The sequence below is a fragment of the Papio anubis genome, chromosome 18 (genome assembly GCF_008728515.1).
Source record: "Papio anubis isolate 15944 chromosome 18, Panubis1.0, whole genome shotgun sequence".
NCBI lineage: Eukaryota > Metazoa > Chordata > Mammalia > Primates > Cercopithecidae > Papio > Papio anubis.
In genome coordinates, this window is record NC_044993.1 from 39,075,462 (window position 1) to 39,098,678 (window position 23,217).

The 23,217-nt window shown below is 36.2% G+C and overlaps 1 protein-coding gene across 8 annotated transcripts in view; it reads right to left on the minus strand.

Annotated features, from left to right (window-relative positions):
- Nucleotides 1-23,217, minus strand: part of CYLD (CYLD lysine 63 deubiquitinase) — a 60,192-nt gene that overhangs the window by 27,532 nt on the left and 9,443 nt on the right. For all 8 annotated transcript variants that reach the window (XM_009196415.4, XM_009196417.4, XM_017953351.3 and 5 more), the window contains 2 exons: nt 22,765-23,067; nt 20,155-20,260 (listed from right to left, as the gene is read on the minus strand). In XM_009196415.4, the coding sequence (XP_009194679.1) occupies nt 20,155-20,260; nt 22,765-23,067 (409 nt within the window). The remainder of the gene's footprint in view (nt 1-20,154; nt 20,261-22,764; nt 23,068-23,217) is intronic.

Here is a 23,217-nt window from a genome sequence, read left to right on the forward strand (position 1 = left end):
AAAACACAGTATATGGAGGGTTCAGTACTATCCACAGTCTCAGGTATCCACTGGGGGTCTTGGAAGTATCCCTTGATGAAAGAGGAGACTACTGTTCTTTTATGATGCTGTCATTCAGATATCTTTAAATAGCACCCATGACAGCTACTTCAGAAGGAAAATCTTAGTCACTGAGAAGAGTTCCCAAATTATAGCATGTAAATTTACTAAAGAAAAACAACTCCCACTATTAACTGTAATTAACTGCATATAACATTTTTTAAGTATGTTCACATGTGTACCACGATATAGATCCATTATATAGTTAGTAACCATTGTAACAAATGCCGCAAGTGCTCTTCCCTTTGTTAGGCTTTGAAGGCAGCCTGGCAGGACCAGAGGGCCAACTGGATGGCCAGTGGTGACAGTTCTGCAGGTGACACTAGGGAGGAGCTCCAAAGATTAGGAATGTGAGCAGGAGGGCACTGGAGTTGGAAACTGTGGCTACCTTCTGCCAAAGGCTGTCTGAGAGGGGGTCAAATATCAGCTCTGAGGAAGTGGACATTCCATCAGAATTCTATACAGACAAAGGGGCACAAACCACCTCTAACTGCCCTCCAGCAATTACACATCAAATATTTCTTGTTCCTTTGTCACAACTGTGTTCATGGCCCAAAACTACTTGGGTCAAAGCAAAGCTTTCAAACTTAAATGAATTATAAGTGATTACCAACTCAGGAAAAGATAAATATGGGATGAAAAACAAGGTAAGAAATAAATTCAGCCGGCAATTTTGTGTGATTAAAACAATCCTGATTAAAGATATTAAAAGATATAGAAGATAAGTCCACCAAACAGCATGTGTAAAAATGTACAGAACAGCCCTATTCATTATAATCAAAAACTGGAAACAAGCTATTTCGCAGAAGAATAGAGAACCAAATTATGGTCTACTCATACAATGGAATACTACACAGCAATAAAAAAGGAATAAACGACTGATAAACAGGGCAACACGGACATTGTGTTCAGCAAAAGAAACCAAACCTAAAGTATCCATTATATATACACAGCAAGACTGCATTTAAATGATAAAATTCAAAGCTTATCCATCACTTGTTGAGTTAACCAGGAAAAGAAAAATCCTTTGGAGAATCTTGAGCTGGAAATCATAACAATAAACTAGTGAACAAGTTATTGTTCAAATCAAATGAAATGTCTATGAATTTGAATGACCCAGTAAATTAAGAGAAATTGTTTAATTAATGTGCTGCTTAACATCAGCAGCCACAAGAGCATAATTCAGACTCAAATGAGAATTTAATATCCACAGAACTCTTGTGAAGAAAATACAGTTTACTTGAGTAGAATGAGGTATTATTAAACCCGACACCAGAAATATCCTAATAGCAACTATTCAGAAATCTCTAAAAGGTTGGGTTCCTGATCAGAATAAATATTTTCCATAATAGTATATGAAAAATTGTTCAAGAAATGCTGGAAGATGACATACAGATAACACCAAAAGTTGCATGCTGTAGACCTGGTGCTTCAAATTATCCTTCTTCAGGGCTCCAGCTCTGTCTCATAGGACCAGGAGTTCTCCCTATACAGGCAATATTCATGGTGACTCTGACTGACAAGCCATCTCTACAAAAGCCATGTATTACTGTCTATCAAAATGTAAAATGCACATAGCCTTTGACGTAGCAATTCTACTCCTAGGAAGTTATCATTTTACACTGGCACACATGCTAACTGATACACAGATACGAAATTATTCACTGAAGCACTGCTTATAACAGCAAAAGACTGAAAACAACCTAAATGCTCATCAGTAGGAGACTGGTTCAAAAACTATGATACATGCATAAAATGAAATATAATGCAATGATTCAAGCAAAAGACTAAGTATACAACTTATATACTAATATTAAATAATCTCTAATATCTATTGTTAAGTTAAAAAGGAAGGTGCAACTTCCACTTCTGGAAAGATAAAGTAGATGTACGTCCTATTTCTCTTGCTAAGTACAACTAAAATCTCTAGACATAATATATAAAACAAATATAAGAAGACTTTGAAAGGTAGAGATGGGAAGGTAGACCAGCTAGGAACCTCAAGACCTAAGAAATAACATCATGGAGATTTCCCTCTGGGTTTTCTTCTTGACTACATTCTTATCTCATACTCAGAGCTAAAAAACTCAGCACCGTGGAAACATCAATAGGCACAGACTAAAGAAGGCCCCAACAAAAGTTCTGCTCTCTCTAGCCAAAGGATATCAATTCTCCCCAAAGTCATATACAGGTTTAATGCAATTCCTATCAAAATCTCAAGAAGATTTTATATAGATGTACACAAGATTACTCTAAAATGCATACAGAAAGGCAAAAGATCTAGAACAACTAAAACAATTTTGGAAAAGAAGAATAAAGTAGGAGAAATTAGTTTAATAGATTGCAAGACTTACTAGTTAGCCACAGTGATCGAGACTGTGGTATTATGGGCAGTAGGACACACAGATCAATGGAACCGAATGGAGAACCATGAAATAGACCCACATAAATATACCCAACTGAATTTTGACAAAAGCAGATAAATAATTCAACAGAAGAAAGAATCTTTTCAACAAATAGTGATGGAGCAATTAGATATCCACAGATTTTTTTAAAAATGAAATTCTACTTACATCTCACACCTTATACAAAACTAACTCAAAATAGATTATAGACTTAAATGTAAAAAGTAAATCTATGAAAGTTTTTGGAAAACAGAGAACAAGGATGCAAAGAAATTAGAACCCTCATACACTGTGGCTGGAAAAGTAAATGGTGCAGCTCCTTCGGAAAACCATCTGGCAGTTCCACAAATGACTAGACACAAGGTCACCATATGACCCAGCAATTCCACTCCTAGACAGTACCCAATAGAACTGAAAACAGGTGTCCACAGAATAACTTGTATATGAATGTTCACACAGCATTTTTAATATAGTCAAAAACTAGAAACTGATGTCCATTGGCTGAAAAATGGATAAACAAAATATGGCAGATCCATTTATTGGAATATTATTCAACCATAAAGAAGGTTAGAGTACTGATTTTGCTATCACATGGATGAACCCTGAAAAGATTATGCTTAATTGAAGAAGCCAGACACAAAAGCCACACATTTTTTATTCTATTTATGTGAAATGTCCAGAATAGGCAAGTCTGTAGAGACAGAAAGCAGATCAGTGGTTGTCAGGGTCTCAGGGTAAGAGACAATGGGAAGTAACTGCTGAATGGGTACTGGGTTCCCATGAAAATGTTCTAGAACTGGATAGTGGTAAGGGTTGCACAACATACTACATTTCAATTTTCAAAAGCTTAGGAGAAAATCTTTCATATGTAGAGCTAAACAAAAGTTGTTGAACTTGACATAAAAGCTTGATCCATACAAGGAAAACTTTATAAACTTGACTTCATAAAAATAAAAATCTTGTACTCTGTGAAAGACCCTATTAAGAGGATGAAAAGACAACTACACATTGGGAGATAAAATGTATCAAAGAATTCGTATTGAGGATACATAAAGACTTCTCAAAACTCAACAGTAAAAAAGCACAGGATCCAATGAAAACCTGGGCAAAAGAGATGAGGACACCTTTCACTCAAGAATATATATGAAGGCTGGGCATGGTGGCTCATGCCTGTAATCCCAGCACTTTGGGAAGCCGAGGCGGGTGGATCACTTGAGGTCAGGAGTTTGAGACCAGCCTGGCCAACATGGTGAAACCCTCTCTCTACTAAAAACACAAAAATTAGGCAGGTGTGGTGGTGCACACCTGTAATCCCAGCTACTTGGGAGGCTGAGGCAGGAGAATCACTTGAACCCAGGAGGCAGAGGTTACAGTGAGCCGAGATCGCACCACTGCACTCCAGCCTGGGTGACAGAGCAAGACTCCATCCCCCCCAAAAAAGAAAAAGAATATATACAGATGACAGTGAGCACACGGAACGATGTTCAACATCAGCAGCCATCAGGTAAACTCAAATCAAAATCACGATGAGATACAACTACAAATCTCTCTGAATGGATGAAATTTAAAATAGTGACAACACCAAATACTGGAAAGGATACAGAGAAACCAGATTACCCATATATTGCCAGTGGTAATGTAAAAGAGTACAGTCACTCTGGAAAACAGTTTAGCAGTTTCTTACGAAACTAAATTTGCAAATATCAGCGAGTATGCACTCGGACAATTATGTCCAAGAAATGAAGATTTATGTGCACTCAAGAAACTGCATACAAATATTCATAAAAGCATTATTCATAATAGCCAAAAACTGGAAACAAATCAGATGTCCTTCAATGGGTAAACAGTTAAACAAACTGATACATCCATAATATGGAATATTACTCAGGAATAAACAGGAACAATCCATGGATATATAAAATAATATATATAAATCTCCAGAGAATTATGCTCAGTGAAAAAAGAGCCAGTCTCAAAAAGTTACATACTGTACAACTCCATTTATATAACATTCTTGAAATGACTGAATTATAGAAATGGGGAGCAGATGAGTAGTTGTCAGAGGTTAAAGATGGGGCAGGAGTAAGAGGGAATTCATGCGGCAATAAAAGGGCAACATAAGAGATCTTTGTGGGATGGGAATGTTCTGTCTTTTGATCGTATCAGGGTCAACATTCTGGTAGCACACGTCTTGTTTTACAAGATGTTACCACTGGGGAAAATGGGCTAAAGGGCACACAGGATCTCTCTCTCTCTGCATGTGAATCTATAATAATCTGAAATGCTGTAAATCATATAGCTGAAAAAGGGCTTGTATTCAGAATGTATAAATAACTCTCAAAATCCAATCATAAAGAAATAATTAAAAATTGGCCAAAGACTTTCACAGATACTAAACCAAAGAAGATACATAGATGACAAATACACACATAGAAAGCTGTTTGATATCACTGGCCACCAATGAAGCACAGAGTAAAACCACAATTAGATGTTAATAAAATTTTAAAAACTGATCACACCAAGTGTTGGCAAAGATATGGAAGAATCATCTCTCTCATATACTGCTTCTGGGAATGTAAAATAATGCAACCACTTTGGAAACACAGCTTGGAAGGATTGGAGGTTTTATTTAAGTTAACAATCACCTATGATATTACCGGCCATTCCACATCTAGATAGGTACCCAAGTGAAATGAAGGCATACGTCCATACGAAGATTTGTACACAAATTTTCATAGCAGCATTATTCATAATAGCCAAAAACTGAAAACAACTCAAGTGTCCATCAACAAGTGAATGGATATAGAAACTAGTATAACCATATCAGCAATAAAAAGGACAACATGGATGGATAAAAAATAATTATGTCAAGTGAAACTAAGCCAGACAAAAAAGAATGCATCCTGATATATTCCATTTCTGTAAAATCCTTTAAAATGTGAACAAGCGTATACTGACGTAAAGAAGACCAGTGGTTGTCTGAATGTAGAGGGTAGGAGGACAGCAAGAGGCAGAGGGAGGGATCCCAAGGGACATCCTTTGGGGTGACGGATATGTTCACGATCTTGATTGTAGAGATCGTCAAAAAAAATTGCATTATACTCCCAATCCCCACAAAGAACAAAAGACACAGGTTGAACTAGAAAAGCAGAAATGTATAATTTTGGGGTGGTGCTAATTGATATGCTTCATCATAACAACTTCAAGAACCTGAACATAATGTCAAATTAGATATGTTAGCAGTGTTTTTAACCATTTAGAACAAATTAGATATGTTAGCAGTGTTTTTAACCATTTAGAACAGAAATATAAGAGAGAAACAATTTTATAACAGGTTTAAGATTCCTGCATCTTTTAATCAAAGGTATCCTTCAGAAGCCAACTATTACAAGCAATTGACTAGAAAGAATTCTTTCTCAAGTTTCCCAGCTATTCAACTGCTCCAAAAAGAATCCTTTTTCTTTTTTAAAGGCTGGAAATATTAGTTTTGTCTTACAAATGAAGGCAATTGGGCAAGAAAAAGAAACTAAGGAACTAAACGAGACACTTTCACTGTTTTTTTCCCCTCAAGAAAAGAGTCCTAATGATGACATGAAAGGCAGACGAAGACTCATTTAAATAAACTAAATTAATTTTCATTTAAACAACTTTAGTTTTTAAAGTCTCTTTGCAAGCTTTATTTTGTTGACAAATAAGTGTAATTTATGTATTATGTTATAAAAGCTGGTATCATTCTTAATTATCTCCTATTGACGGTTTATGAAAATCAAGCTTTAAAAGAAAAAAAAATACCATTCTTTTCCTTTCTCTTCACTGCTCTGAGCCAGCAATAATGACAATGATAACTACTGATTTAGAAGATCAAAGTGTGCCTGACAAGTGACGCCCAAGATATTCATGTAAGTAATTTTTATTATTTTAATCCTCCACCAATATTTTAATAAAACAAAACTGTAAATGTTTTTAAGATAAATACTAGTAATGAAGAATTCTTTGTCAGGTTATATTCCAGGAAAAACAGAAAGGGTGGTTTTTTTCTTTGCTTTTCTTTTTTAGTGCTACTGTAGAACCCAAGATAATTTACATTTCAAACCAAATTGAGATGTGGAAAAAATATACAGAAGGAAATACAGCTCTAGAGTGTGTGTGTGGGAGAAAGCACTTCAAGTATTTATTTTACAGCCAAGTAAGAAAAACAATCAATTATACATAAGTCAACTTCATAGTTCAGGTATCTCAATCTTAAATTATAATACTAAACTAATGATTTCCCTAGTCTCCTAACCCATTCAATATAATGAATTACATTCAGTTGTAAAAGGTAAAATTCAAAGAAATGCAATTAAGGTAAGTAAAGAGAACGGTTACTGTCAATTGAAAATGCTTTTTTTTTTTTTTTTTTTTTTGAGTTTTCAAAAGTACCCCTTGGAATTTAAAAAAAGAAAAATTGAAACCCACAAACCCACACAGGCATACCCCGGAGATATTGCAGGTTCTGTTCCAGACCACCACAATAAAGCAAATATTACAATAAAGCAAGTCACACAAATGTTTTGGTTTCCCAGTGCATATGAAAGTTATGTTTACACTATACTGTAGTCCATTACATGTGCAATACCATCATGTTATTAAAAATAATGTATATACCTTAATTTTTAAAATATTTCATTGCTAAAAAATGTTAATGATTATCTGAGCCTTCAAGGAGTCATAGTCTTTTTGCTGGTGGAGGCTCTTGCCTCAGTGAGGATGGCTGCTGACTGATCACGGTGATGGTTGCTGAAGGCTGGAATGACTGTGGCAATTTCCTAAAACAAGACAACAATGAAGTTGGCTCTTTCTTTCATAAAAGATTTCTCTGTAGCATGTGATACTGTTTGATAGCATTTTACTCACAATAGAAGTTCTTTCAAAACTGGAGTCAATCCTCTCCCAAGCCCTGCTGCTTCTTTACTAAGTTTACGGAATATTCTAAATCCTTTGTTGTCATCTCAGCAACGCTCACAGTATCCTCACCAGGAGTTGATGTCATCTCAATGAATCACTTTTCCTTTCCTCATCTGCTCAAGTTTTATCATGAGACTGCGGCAATTCAGTCAAGTACATTTTCAGGCTCCACCTCTAGTTCTAGTTCTTTTGCTATTTCCACCACATCTACAGTTACTTTTTCCAGTGAAGTCTTCAACCCCTCAAAGTCATCCATGAGGGTTAGAATCAACTTCTCCCAAACTCCTGTTAATGTTGATATTTTGACCTCCTCCCATGAATCATGGATGTTCCTAATGGCATCTAGAATAGTGAATCCTTTTCAGATAGTTTTCAATTGACTTTGCCCAGTCTATCAGAGGAATCATGATCTATGGCAGCCTTACAAAATGTATTTCTTAAATAAAACTTGCAAATAGAAATTACTCCTTGATCCATATGCTGCAGAACGGATATTGTGCTAGCAGGCATGAAAATAACATTAATCTCCTTGTGCATCTCCATCAAAGCTCTTGAGTGACCAGGTGCACCATCAATGAACAGTAATATTTTGAAAGGAATCCTTTTTCTGAGCAGTAGATCTCAACAGTAGACTTAAAATATTCGTTAAGCATGCTGTAAACAGACGTGTTGTCATCCAGGCTTTGTTGTTCCATTTATAGAGCACAGGCAGAGTACATTTAGCATAATTCTTAAGGGCTTTGGGATTTTCAGAATCCTGGCTTCAACTTAAAGTCACCAACTGCATTAACCCCTAACAAAAGAGTCAGCCTATCCTTTGAAGCTTCGAAGCCAGGCATTGACTACTCCTCTCAGCTATGAAAGTCTTAGATGGTGTCTTCTTCCAATAGAAGGCTGTTTTGCCTACACTGAAAATCTTTTGTTTAATGTAGCCACTTTCATCAATTAACTTAGCTAGATCTTCTGATAACTTGCAGCAGTTTCTATATCAGCACTTGCTGCTTCACCTTGTACTTTTATGTTATGGTGATGACATCTTTCCTTAAAGTTTATGAACCAACCTGCGCAAGCTTCCAACTTTTCTTCTACAGCCTTCTTACCTCTCTCAGCCTTTACAGAATTGAAGAGAGTCAGGGTCTTGCTCTGGATTAGGCTTTGGCTTTGGCTTAAGGGAATGTGCTGGTTTGATCTTGTATCCAGGTAACTAAACCTTTCTCCATATCAGCAATAAGGCTGTTTTGCTTTTTTATCATTCATATGTTCACTAAAGTAGCACTTTTAATTTCCTTCAGGAAATTTTCCTTTGCATTCACAACTTAGCTAACTTTGGCACAAGAGGCCTAGTTTTCAGTCTCTCTCAGCTTTCAACACACCTTCCTCACTAAGCTTAATCATTTCTAGCTTTTGATTTAAAGTGAGAGATATGCAACTCTCTCTTCACTGAAATACTTAGAGGCCATCATAGGATTATGACTTGGCCTAATTTTAATATTTTTGTGTATCAGGAAATAGGGAGGCCCAGGAGCGAGAGAGACAGAGGCCCCACTGGTCAGTGGAGCAGTCAGAACATACACAACATTTATCAGCGGCGTCTGCCATCTTATATGGGTGTGGTTTGTGGTGCCCTAAAACAATTTCAATTGTCATATCGAAGATCATTGATTACAGATCACCATAACAGATATAATAATAATGAAAAAGTTTGAAATATTGCAGGTATTACCAAAATGTGACACAGAGACACAAAGTGTGCACATGCTATTGGAAAAGTGGCACTGATAGACTTGCCCAAAGCAGGATTGCCACAAACCTTCGATTAACAAAAAACACATATCTGTGAAGCACAATAAAGAAAAGCACTATAAAATTAGGTATGCCTGTATTTGATTTCATAAGACAAGTGAAATTACATTTAGCCATGTTACTTTGGGAAAAACAATATTGGCACGGAATTGGTTACCCCTGCAAGAATACAAAAATAATCAAAGAAAAATTATTTCACAAGTGATTCCCCCATAGCTATCCAGCAAGTTAACATTATAAAATAAGCATAACTCCTAGAATTTGCTTAGGACAGAATGTCTCAAGCTCAGTTTTACTGAGGTTCTGAACCAGATAATTCTGCGTTGTGCAGGGCTGCCCTGTGCACTGTAGGAAGTTTAGCAACATCTCTGGCCTCCACCCATTAGAGGCCAGTAGTACTCTCACCTCAGATGTGGCAATCAAAGATCTCCAGACACTGCCAAATGTCCCCAGGAGACAAAAGCAACCCAGGCTGAGAACTACGGGCTTAGACCTAAAAAATGCACTAGTTACACAGTAAAAAATAATAGCATATTTTAAACAATAACAAGTATATCTAGAGAGAATTTAAAAAGCCAAAAGTTGGTCCTTTGGAAAAATGCAAGTCAGAAACCATGGTAAGATTGGTGAAGAATGTGAGAAAGCACAAATGATTAACATTTTGGATGAAAACAGGAACACAAGTGCAGGTGCTGCTGAGGCTGAACAGAAAATTAGAGGCTTTTATAAAGAACATGACGCCCAAAACTTTGAAAACAAATTAAATGGATACATTCATAAAAAACAAAACTTACAAAAGACAATCAAAAACAAATAGAAATGTTAAAGGATATTTCATCAGTAGCTAAACATTTCCACAAAAGGAAGTTTGCCAAATAGTCAAGGAATAGGTAATTCTAATCTTACATAAACTCTTTCAAAGAACAAAATAAAAGAAACCTTTCCCAGGTACCTTATGAGACAAGCATGACTTTGATTCCAAAACCAGAAAGGACAGCTAAAAGGGAAAAAGTATAGGCCAATATCTCTTATAAACAGAGATTTTAAAAACAGCATGCAAATACTAGCAAACTGGACCAAGCAAAGTATGAATCATGAGGAGGTTGGGTTTACATCAGGATGTAAGGTTGATTCAATATAAGAAAATTAGCAGATTAAAAGAAAATAGGATTATCTCAATAGAGAAAAAGGGTTTGATAATATTCAACATCAATTCATGATGAAACTATTAGAAAACTAGGAACCGTAGGTAACTTCTCTCACCTGACAAATGACAGATACAACAATAAAACTCTATAGCAAACATCACATTTAATAATGAAACGTCACAAGCATTTTCTTTAAGATCAGAAAAAAAAGGCCAAGATGCCAAGATGCCTTCCATCACTACTTCTATTCAATATTGTATTTAGAGGTCCTAGCTAGGACAGTAAGAAACCATTTTTAAAAATAAAAGATAAGAATTCAGAAGAAGAGGCAAAACTGTTATTATGTGCAAACTATAATGACTGAGTATTTTACAAGTACTCCATAGATTGTGAGTAAGATATTTTAGTAAGACTGTTTGTAAGAAAAATCAGTACATGAAAGTCAATTGAAATTGACTTCATTCCCACTAGGATGGGAATCAAAAAGTCAGATAATAACAAGTATTGACAAGGATATGAAGAAATCAAACCCCTTATACACTGCTAGTAGGAATGTAAAATGGTATGGCTGCTTTGGGAAATAGTCTGGCAGTTCCACAAATGATTAAACATAGAGTTATCATATGACCCAACAATTCCACTCCTAGATATAAACCCAAGAGAAACAAAAGCATATGTCCACACAACAACTTGTACATGCATGTTTGTGGCAGCATTATTCGTTTTAGCCAAAAGGTGAAAAAAAAAAAACTAAATATCTATCTACTGGTGAATAAACAACTTGTGAGGTATCCGTACAATGGATTATCATTCTGCCTTAAGAAGGAAGGAAATTCTGACACAAGCTACAGCATGGAGGAACCTTGAAAACATTATGCTAAGTGAAAAAAGTCAATCACAAAAGACCACATATAATGTGATTCCATTTAAATGAAATGTCCAGAAAAGGCAAACATACAGAGACAGAAGTAGACTGGTAGTTGCTTAGGACTAACAAGGATGAAGGGTTTTGGGGGGTGACCACTAAGGGGTACAGCATTTCTTTTTGAGGTGATGAAAATGTTCTAAAATTATCTTGACAATTGCACATGTCTGTAAATGCATTAAAATGCACTGATTTGAACACTGAGTGAATTATAAACTAGATCTCAGTAAAGCTGTTTTCTTAAAAAAAGAATCAATTGTATTTCTACATCAGCATGACACTGTTAGAAAATATGCTTTATAATGCATCAAAATGCATGTAAGCTCTTCATGGAGAAAATTATAAAATTTTACTAAAAGGAAATTAAATAAATGAAAGAATATACAATGTTCATGTATTAGAAGTCTCAATATCATAGAAACGTCAATTCTCCTCCAATTGTTCTACAGATTAATTTCAATTCCAAAATCCTAACAGAACTCTCTTATAGTATTTGAGAAGTTGATAGTTAAACTTACAATGAAGCCCAAAGCTAATAATAGCCAAGACACTCATTAAGAAAACGAACAATGGAAATGTACTCTCACAGCTACCAAGACTTCTAAAGCTATGGATAGACTTTAGTGTAGGGAAATAACAGGGCTCAGAACGATCCACACGTATACATCTGGAAATTTGGCTTATACACAGCAAGCATGGAAGGTCAAACTGGGTATCTGTACCCATATTTCATATCCTGTATAAAACCAAATCCAAGTGAATAACACACTTAAATGTGAAAATGCAAAACTATCAAGAAGACAACTATTTTGAAAACAGTATATAGAACAGGAAAATTCAAAAGAACAGTGAGAGGAGACTAGTGTTAATAATATTAAAACACGTTATAAAGAATCACACGTGGAAGCAGAGTGTGGGAAGATGAACAAAGGGGACTTGGCAGGTGGCGGGGTGTGGATGATGGGAAGTTGCTTGGCGGGTACAACGTGCACTGCTCCAGTGATGGATGTGCTGAAGGCCCTGACCTCACCACAGTGCAATATAACAGTGTAGCACAATTACACCTGTACCCCACGAATATATACAATTTTTAAAATATCATTAAGAACAATGTGGTATTGAAATGTGGGGAGATACAACAGAAAGTCCAGAAATATACCAAACTACACACAGAAATTTAGTATGATGAAAGTGGCCTTTCAAACCAGTAGGCTGGGCGCGGTGGCTCAAGCCTGTAATCCCAGCACTTTGGGAGGCCGAGACAGGCGGATCACGAGGTCAGGAGATCGAGATCATCCTGGCTAACACAGTGAAACCCCGTCTCTACTAAAAAAATACAAAAAACTAGCCGGGCGAGGTGGCGGGCGCCTGTAGTCCCAGCTACTCCAGAGGCTGAGGCAGGAGAATGGCGTAAAACCCGGGAAGTGGAGCTTGCAGTGAGCTGAGATCCGGCCACTGCACTCCAGCCTGGGTGACAGAGCGAGACTCCGTCTCAAAAAAAAAAAAAAAAAAAAACAAACCAGTAAAGATGGACTTTTTAATAAATGATACTAAGACAACAGAGTATCTTCTACCTGTGGGCAAACATAAAAACTAAACTAGATTTGTATTTCACATCATATACCACATAAAACAGAAATGGGTAGAATATACAGATAGATAGATAGATAGATAGATAGATAGATAGATAGATAGATAGATAGAGATGTGTACTAAAACCACAGAGTACTAGAAGAAAACACAGGGAAATTCCCTTATAACCTTAGAGTAACTCAAAATCTAGAATCCATTAAAACAAAAAGAATACAACAGCATAAAAATTTTATAAATCCTGCATGGCAAAAAGCACCAAAGTGAAAAGACATCACACTAAGTGAAATGTACCAGATACAAAGGACAAATGTATGACACCACTAATATGAGATACCCAGAGTAGGCAAAGTCATAAGGACAGAGAGCAGAGAACAGAGATGACCAGAGGCTGGAGGGAGAGAGGAACCAGCAGGTATCTCTTGATAAGTATAGAGTTTCTATTTGGGATAGTGAAAAAGGATTCTGGAAATAGTGGTGATGGCTGCACAATTGTAAACATACGTAATGCCACTGAATTATACACTTAAAAATTGTTAAAATGGTACATCTTGTTATGTATATTTTACCACAATAAAAACGAATGAGGGTGACCAGATAAATAAGCAATTTTTAAAAAAGACAAATGAGGGTGGAGGAGTGGGCAACATTTGCACCTTGCATCACAAAAGAGTTTGCCACCCTAACACATGAAGAAATCAGTGAGAAAAAAGACCAATAACCTAACCCAATTTAAAAATGGGCAACAGATGCAAACAGTTCACAGAAAGAAAAATTACCCTTAATCATATGCAAAAATGTTCAACATCACTCATCAGAGAAATGCAAATTTCTATTTGCAAATATATTATATACACTGAAATATATTTTTTATCTATCAGATTGGGAAAAAAGTTAATAACACATTCTCATGGGAAAGCTATAAGTTACCCTTGTGTGCTACTGGCAGGAACATAAATTGTTATATCCACGACTGAAGGCAATTAACAATATCTAGAAAAATACCAATGCATACACCCTTTCATCAAACAACTCCACTTCTGGGAATATATCCTCCAGATATGCTAGCACATGTGGGAAACAGATACGTACAGGTTACAGTAACATTGTGTGGAATATCAAAAAGTCAGAAACAACCCAAATATCCATTGATAGGAAACTGGTTAAATACATTATGGAATTTTTTTCCATACAATGGAAAATTATACACTATAAAAAACAAGAACCTCTGTTTGCATGCATACAAAGAGTTCTAACATATAAAATTAAGAGAATAAAGCAAATGGCAGAAGAGCACATCTAGTACACTTCTTGAATTAAAAGGGAAGGGGAAATAAGAATATTTATATTGTATAAAGAAACACTGGAAAGATACATAAGAAATTCATAGAAACTGTGACTAGTGAGAAACAAAGGATGGAGTAAGCAGACAACTGAGGCAGAGGGGATAAAAATGGAAATGAGATATTTTACTGTACTTTTAAATTTTGATTTGAGATATATGAATGATTTCTTATTTAAATTGTTTTAATAATTTGATAGAGGTTTCTAATTCAAGGGTATATATGTATTAGTTAAAACCCAAATAAATCCATATGGCCATTATATGTATGACTTCTATCTGAAATGAAAAAGAAAACCCTAAATACTTATCTCTAGTTAATTAGATGCACACTGAAGTATTTAGGAGGAAGTGAACTGGTGTCTGCAGCTTAATGGGAAACGCACAAGAAAACGTGATGGATTAGTATGTGAATAGAGAGGTGGACAGATACATATAAAGCAAGTAAGATGTTGATTGTAGGATCTAGATGATACGCATAAGGATGCTTATGCAATATACAATTTTCAGTTTTTCTGTTTAAAATGTCATAACAAAATGTTAAAAGATGTTTTATTAAAATTCTCAAAATAGAGAACTCATGAATCAATAAACGAGCACCTCAACAGAAAAACAGGCAAAAAATACGTGTTTAATAGAAGACACAAATGTTGTATAAACATATAAAAGGCTGTTCGATCCTACTTGTAATCTGGGAACTACAAACTTTTAAACCATCTTGAGATACCATTTCTCAGCTGTCAGACTGACAAAAATTTTAATCAGTACCAAGTGTTGAAAAGGAGGAGGAAACAACCTAAAACCCAAGCGTCCATGAATATTACAATGGGCACCAAACTGTGGGATAGTCACATAACGAAATATACTATGAAGCAGTGAGAGGGAACAAACTACTAATACCCAAAAGAATCTCAAAATACATTTTAAGTAAATGATGCAAGTAATTTAAAAATCAGTAAGATTTTAACTACATTAAGTTCAAAAGCAGGCTAAACTAAACAGTATATTGGTTATAGAGATATAATTAAGTTATTAAAAGCAAGGAAAAAATTAATGAGCAAAAATCAGAATAGTGGTCACCCTAGGGACAGATTGCAGTTATAATGAAAACAAGATATTGCAGGTGGTTTTTAAGGTATTTCTAATGTACTGTTTCTTAACCTAGATGGTCAGTTTCATGAGTGTTCATTATTATTCTTAATATATGTTGTTACATACACTTTTGCAAATACATTCCACAATACAAAGTTTCTTTTTTGAGATGGAGTCTCGCTCTGTCACCCAGGCTGGAGTGCAATGGCACGATCTCAGCACACTGCGACCTCCACCTCCCGGGTTCAAGCGATTCTCCTGCGTCAGCCTCCTGAGTAGCTGGCACTACAGGTGCACGCCACCATGCCTGGCTAATTTTTGTATTTTGAGTAGAGACGGGGGTTTCGCCATGTTGGCCAAACTGGTCTCGAACTCCTGAAGTCACGTGATCTGCCCACCTCGGCCTCCTAAAGTGCTGGGATTACAGGCGTAAGCCACTGCACCCGGCCAAAAGTTTCTTAAATATGAAAATGATCAGCACATTGCCCGTTTTTTTCCTTTTTTTTTTTTGAGACATTGTCTTGCTCTGTCGCCCAGGCTGGAGTGCAGTGGCGCGATCTCAGCTCACTGCAAGCTCCGCCTCCTGGGTTCACACCATTCTTCTGCCTCCGCCTCTCGAGTAGCTGGGACTACAGGTGCACACTGCCCATTTTTAAGGATTAAAAATGAATTATTATAATATTAACATAAACATTCAAATGAAATCGTTTAATAGCTATCTCAATTTTAACACGATCAAAACCAAGATCCTGACTTCCAACTCTCACTCCCCGCCTCTGCCTGTTGTCTTTCCCACCTGGGTAAATTGCCCCTCCAGCCTACCAGTTGCTGAGTCCAAACCTTGGAATCATCTTTGATTCTGTTCTCTCTTACTCAAACCTCACACCCAACCCATCTGCAAATCTTGTTAGGGATCTTTACATTATATCCAAAATCCTTCACTTCTCACCATCCTCTTTATACCACCCCAATCCCAGCCACCACCGTCTCTCACATGGATAACTACAACAGTCTCCTTCCTGGTCTCCCTGTCTCTGTCCTCTGTCTAGTTTACTCTCAACAGGCAGCCGGAGAGATCATTTTAAAATGCAAATTAGGGTGAGTTGTCCTTTGTTCAAAACCCACCTAGAGCTCCCCACCTCTGTCACTGTGAAAGCCAAGAATCCACACAACAGCCCACTTAGCGCTACCTGTTCCAGCTCCCACTGCGGCTCCTACCACTTTCTCCCTCACTCCATCTGCTACTACCACAGCCAACTCTTCACATTGCTCAAACTGGCCATGCTGGCTGTGGCCTTGGGCTCTCCCTTGGAATCCACATGGTCACTCCCAAATTTCCTTCATGTCAAGAGCTCATATATCACCCATTTAGAAGGTTCATCAGAACTACCCTATATGAAATTGAAAAATCCTGCCTTACAACCCAGTGCTCCCTTCCCCCTCACCTTCTTTATCATTCTCCATCTTATTATCATGTAATTAATCACATACATTATATACTTACTGTCTCTACTCACTAGAATGAAAACTCCACACAAGAAGAATTTTTACCAGTTTTTCTTCCTACTATATCCCCAACATCTAGGTAAGCACTTAATAATATCTGAACGAAGGAAAGGCCTTTTATTAAACTCTTTTTTAAATGATAAGCACTTATTATAATAGTTAAAAGTATTTTAATTCATAAAATAATAAATTGTATTATCTCCATTAACAATCATGAAAAAGTAAATTAAATGTTGCCAAATAAAATATCAAGCACATATATGCTTTTTCCTGAATATACACCATTTGTTTCCAGAACCCAAAACAAAAATAGCTAGGAATTCCATTTGCAATAAATTAAAAATTGATTTTAAAAAAATCAAGTAAAGTATGTCACAATTTGATGAAGTAAAATTGAAATAACGCTACAGTTGGAATCCTATACCTCCAACTAAATTAATGTGCTCTTGCTGTAAAGCTAAAAACTAAAGCAGAAACCATGCCCTAATGTGAAAAACAAGCATTGATTACTTGCCCCAGCAACAGGAAAACAGGAAGGGCAAACAGTGCAGGCTAAAAGGAACCTTAAGAATCATCTAGTATTAGTCCCTTCATTTTTACAACAAAAGAAACTAAGGACTTGAAATGACCTGAAAAAAAAAAAATTTAGTTTGCTTATTCAATTGTGATCCTTGCTATAGCAAAATTCAGCTTTTATAGAATTAGAGACAAAATATATCTCCATGGAAACAATATTCCCAAGTACATATGTGAGACTGAGAAGTATGGTTTTCTATGCAGGTCTTCACATCCTAAATATACAAATACGATTTGGGGTGGGGAGGTACTGAAAAGAGCACAGTTCTAATCAGACAGGTCTGGATTTAAATTCTGGCTCTACCATTTACTTTGATTTTGGTAATTTTTGTCCATCGGAGCCCCAGCTTTTTATCAGCAAGATGGGGATCATTAAGACCTACATTATAAGTTTGTTAGGAATGTAAAAAAGTATTAAGTCATCTAACTCAGGGCCTGGTACATTCCTGGCTACAGTCTGCCTGCAGGCCTTCTGACATTTTAATCAGAGTTGCATAATGCTCAGTGAGAATCACCATCTCTGACTGCCACTGTTGACTTTATTGTACTAGCCTATATCACAGAGAGCTCCACTAACAGCAAGGCAATGAAACTGTTGATGCTGTTATCAACAGAAATTGTCAATTACCTGACAACAGATGCTAGGCGCTACTTGTTTGAGGCAAAATAAAAGACTGCTTGATTTTTCTTCTAAATGTAAAGTTGAGCAATCTATTTCTTACTAGAGTCCTGATCCCTGATCAATCATGCCTTCTCAAAACCAAAAGGGATCTCGCAGGTCATCTAGCAAGAATATTCTCCACAGTACATTAGGTTAGATTAGATGACCAATTTCTGTGTAAAGCCTGCTAGTTTAAACCAAGCTCTCACTCAGGTAGCAGTTTATTACATTTTCTGATCCGTCTAATTACCAGGAAGTGTTTTTTCCCCCACTAAGAATGGACAGGTGATGAAAAAGTGAATGAAAACATATTAATGCCACCCTTATACTCATATACTTCTGGAAACAAAAATCTTAATTATTTTCATTTGAGGGTAACAAAGGATATCCTATTTAATAACAGTTCCATAATATAAAAGTCAAGTTCCAAAAATACACCTTGAAGCTTACATTTACATTCTCAACATATATATTAGAAAGTTTGTCTTATACAAAGACTTAAATCTAAGACCTGAAACCATAAAGATTCTAGAGGATAACTGGAAAACTCCTTCTAGACACTGGCTTAGGCAAAGACTTCATGACCAAGAACCTGAAAGCAAATGCAACAAAAATGATAAATAGATGAGACTTAATTAAACTAAAAGGCTTCTGCACAGCAAAAGAAATAATCAGTAGAGTAGGAGAAAATCTTCACAATCTATACAAAGAACTAATATACAAAATCTACAAAGAACTCAAATCAGCAAGAAAAAAACAAACAATCCCATCAAAAAATGGGCTAAGGACATTAGCCCACTTTTAGACAGTTATCAAAAGAAGATATACAAATAGCCAACAAGCATATGGGAAAATGCTCAGCATCACCAATTATCAGGGAAATGCAAATCAAAACCACAGTGATACCACCTCACTCCTGTGGGAATGGCCATAATCAAAAAATCAAAAAATAATAGATGTTGGCATGGATGTGGTGAAAAGGGAACACTTTTACACTGTTGGTGGGAATATAAACTAGTACAACCACTATGGAAAACAGTGTGGAGATTCCTTAAAGATAAAAGTGGCTCTACCGTTTGATCCAGCAATCCCACAGCTAGGAATCTACCCAGAGGGAAAAAAGTCATTATAAGAAAAAGATACTTGCACATGCACGTTTACAGCAGCACAATTTGCGATTGCAAAAATATGGAACCAGCCCAAATGCCCATCAATCAATGAGTTGATAAAGAAAATGTTGTACATATATATATATAAAAACATATGGCCGGGCGCGGTGGCTCAAGCCTGTAATCCCAGCACTTTGGGAGGCCAAGACGGGCGGATCACGAGGTCAGGAGATCGAGACCATCCTGGCTGACACGGTGAAACCCCGTCTCTATTAAGAAATACAAAAAAAACTAGCCGGGCGAGGTGGCGGGCGCCTGTAGTCCCAGCTACTCGGGAGGCTGAGGCCGGAGAATGGTGTGAACCCGGGAGGCGGAGCTTGCAGTGAGCTGAGATCGGGCCACTGCACTCCAGCCTGGGCGACAGAGCGAGACTCCGTCTCAAAAAAAAAAAAAAAAACATATATATAGTACATACATACACACACACACACACACACACACACACACACACACACCCCATGGAATACTACTCAGCCATAAAAAAGAATGAAATAATGGCATTCGCAGCAACCTGGATGGAACTGGAGGCTATTATTCTAAGTGAAGTATAATAACTCAGGAATGGAAAACCAGATACTGTATGTTCTCACTTACATGTAGGAGCTAAGCTATGAGGATGCAAAGCTGTAAGAATCATACATTGGACTTTGGGGACTCAGGGTGAAAGAATGGGGGTGGCAAGGGGTAAAAGACTACACATCGTGTACAGTGTACACTTCTCGGGCGATGGGTGCACCAAAATCTCAGATATCACCACTAAAGAACTTATTCATGTAACCAAATACCACCTGTTCCCCAAAACTTAAAGAAATAAAAAAAAAACAAAAATGTTTAAAAAATTGTAAAAAAAGAAAGTCTGCCTTATAAATGTATAAAACAAAGAAAACATACCTGGGATGATATCATTGATGTGCAACAGAATTGTACTTTCAACACACGCAAAACTGCAAAGCTGCACTCCGTCGAATCTTCCATCCCAGTTGCCAATAGGGTTATCCTAGAAATTAAATAATAAACACTAAAATCCTCCTCAATGAAATGTAAATGTGAAAGTCTGTATTTTCCAAAAGAATCCTCCAAAATATTTTACATTGGTAAATGTTAACAATTTTACCTAAAAGAAAGAAAGAATACATTAGGAATAGTTGCCATAGTAATAAGGCTTTGCTTTTTTCGTTTGTTTGTTCATTTTTTTTCCTTAGGGAAATGAGATCCAAGAATAACCAAGTTATATAGTAAACCCCTAGATAAGCAAAGAATCAAAAGTGTTTTTTGTACTTTACTGAACAATACATACTAGTCTATGGAATAACACCCATTTGAGGTTTTAAAAGACAATGTTTTGCATAGAAAGATTCATTAATAATATATTATTTCACCCAGAAACATGCCTCTAATTAGCCCTAGGCTCTTCATATTCCCTGAGTACTTAAATATTGTCGATCTGAACTTCTGTATGCCTTTCTGTACATAAAAAGTCTATTTTCTAATTGTTCTTTTGTCATTTTATGCGCATACAGGAATCTTCTCCAAGATGGAGATGTTTATATTTAATTATTTGATATTCTAATATAGTGCCAACTAGCACTGTGCTGTTCAGGGAACTACATCAGTAGATGGGCCAGACAACTGCCCTGGGCACGAATGTGCATGGCATGCTAAAATGCCCCTGGCAATAGAAGATGAATAGAAGGAAAAGGAGATAAAGAAAGAAGTTCTGGCATTTGCTCTCAAGGACTATAATAGAAGTGTTTGGAATAAATGTCTACACAAGTCAACTATGGGACAGACGGAGGCAGGAAGAGAAGCTGGCAGGGCAAACCTCTAGGCAGCTTGCCCCAGGTAAACAAGCTGACCCCAGACTGCCATCTGAAAAAGGCAAGGCCTAAACCCTAAACAGCTTCTGCCAAGTTTGAGGCCCAAGGTAAAGAACCTGACACAAGGGGAGACCAACCCCGATGACTAGTGGCCCTGTTTCTCCAATCTTCCCTCCATGCAGGCCACAATTCTTGAAATAAAGACAGAATTACTCTTTAAAGAATATTGGTTAAAAGGAGTGCTTTATTGTCAGCTATCCTGAGAGGCATACATGTTTTACTCTGGTTCTAACTTTTCACATATTAAGAGTAAATGTTTAGTAACTAACCAATGAGTATCAAATAGAGTTTCCTAGAATTTTCAAGCACAGGAAACACTACACTAAAACAAACATTACCTTACTAACCAAAAGGTGTACCTGAATAGATAAAAACGACTAAAAGCATCCCCATGGTGAGTATAAGAGACTACTACTCACGTCCCCTCCTAACTCATTCTAGTATTCAATAATTCCATATGAATTTCTTTCTTTATACATAACAAAGTCTTGCCAATATGTTCCATATATGATAAAAATGGTCTCGGCCTTTCTCTTCTTATTCTCTCAATGCCACAGGTATAAGTCAACCTGCCACACTGGAATGGATCCATTATTAACAAGTATGATTGTAAGGAAACATTAAAAATAAGTGACAGAAACAAAAGGTCAAAACTTGTATGATTCCACTCTTATGAGGAGCCTAGAACAGGCAAATTCACAGATACAGAAAGCAGAAGAAACTGTGGTTAGCAGAGGTTGGGGAAAGCGGGTAGTTACTGTTTAACAGGCACAGAGTTTCAGTTTGGGGATGATGACAAAGTTCTGGAGATGAGTAGAAGTGACAGTACAACAACGTGAATACACTTAATGCCACTGTATGTGCACTTAAAAATGCTTAAAAGGTAGATTTTGTTATGTATATTTTACCACAATTAAAAAAGGTTTTTAAAATGAATGAAATCCTGTGAGATATTCTAATTATCTATTCCTCAAAATCAATGTGGTTTTCCTCTACTCAGATATTTTCTATAAATGATTTTTATACTAATTATTAAAATATACTAATTATTAAAATGGTAATATTATAATAGTAGTAATATACTATATTAGTATATAATAATAGTAATAATGTGCTAATTATTAAAATAGTAAATATACCAATTATTAAAACCAGATCAGCCATTAAATTGTGTGGAATATCAGAAAAAAACATAGATTACCCCAAAAAACTTTTTCAAAATAAAGAAAAATAGGACATCATGTAATATATGTGCATTTTGTTTTGTTTTGTTTTGTCTACTGGTCAGCTACAATAAGGCAAATTTAAAGATTGAGAACATTACTCCAGTTTATTCAAATGGGAAAAAAAAAAAACTAAATGTAATTCTACATCTAGACCCCTGTTCTATTTCAATGCTCCTTTAGCAAAGATAAATTAGAACATGTTCTTTAAAGTATTCCAAATTAGATCATGTTAAATATTCGAAGTGTTCAATTTGCAAGTAGATTGGTCCTAAAACTAATACATATATATATAAACTATACATATATAATATATATGTGTATATATGTTTATGTATATATACAAAGATATACAAACTAATACATATATCACAAAGGTATTTAATCCAAAATTTTCTTACCATGTCCACACCAACAAAATATCCTAAGCTTTCTTTTCCTGGCAAAACATCACAGAATATAACTGTTCCAGATTCTATTGTTTCTCCAACCTTCAAAGAAACTCTGGAGTTTATTTCCAAAGGAGGAAGTTCGACCTGCATTGTGTCCACAGGACCTGCATAATCACTTTCCAACGCAGTGTCATCATCTTCTATGAGTTCTAGCTTGTCCAATGCAACAAACACGCCACAGTCTTCATCACACTGAAAAAGCTGTTTCCCTTGGTACACCCCGTCAGTGAAACCTTGGCCACGACCTTCTTCCTAGTTTTTAAGAGAGAGGGGAAAGAAATAGATATAGAAAGACTACTCATAGGGAAAGGGGTTCATTCTAGGGATTTCAGGAAAATCACTCTGGAAAAATTCTAAATGACACATATAATAAATAATATAATTATAAGCAGTTGCTGTTGG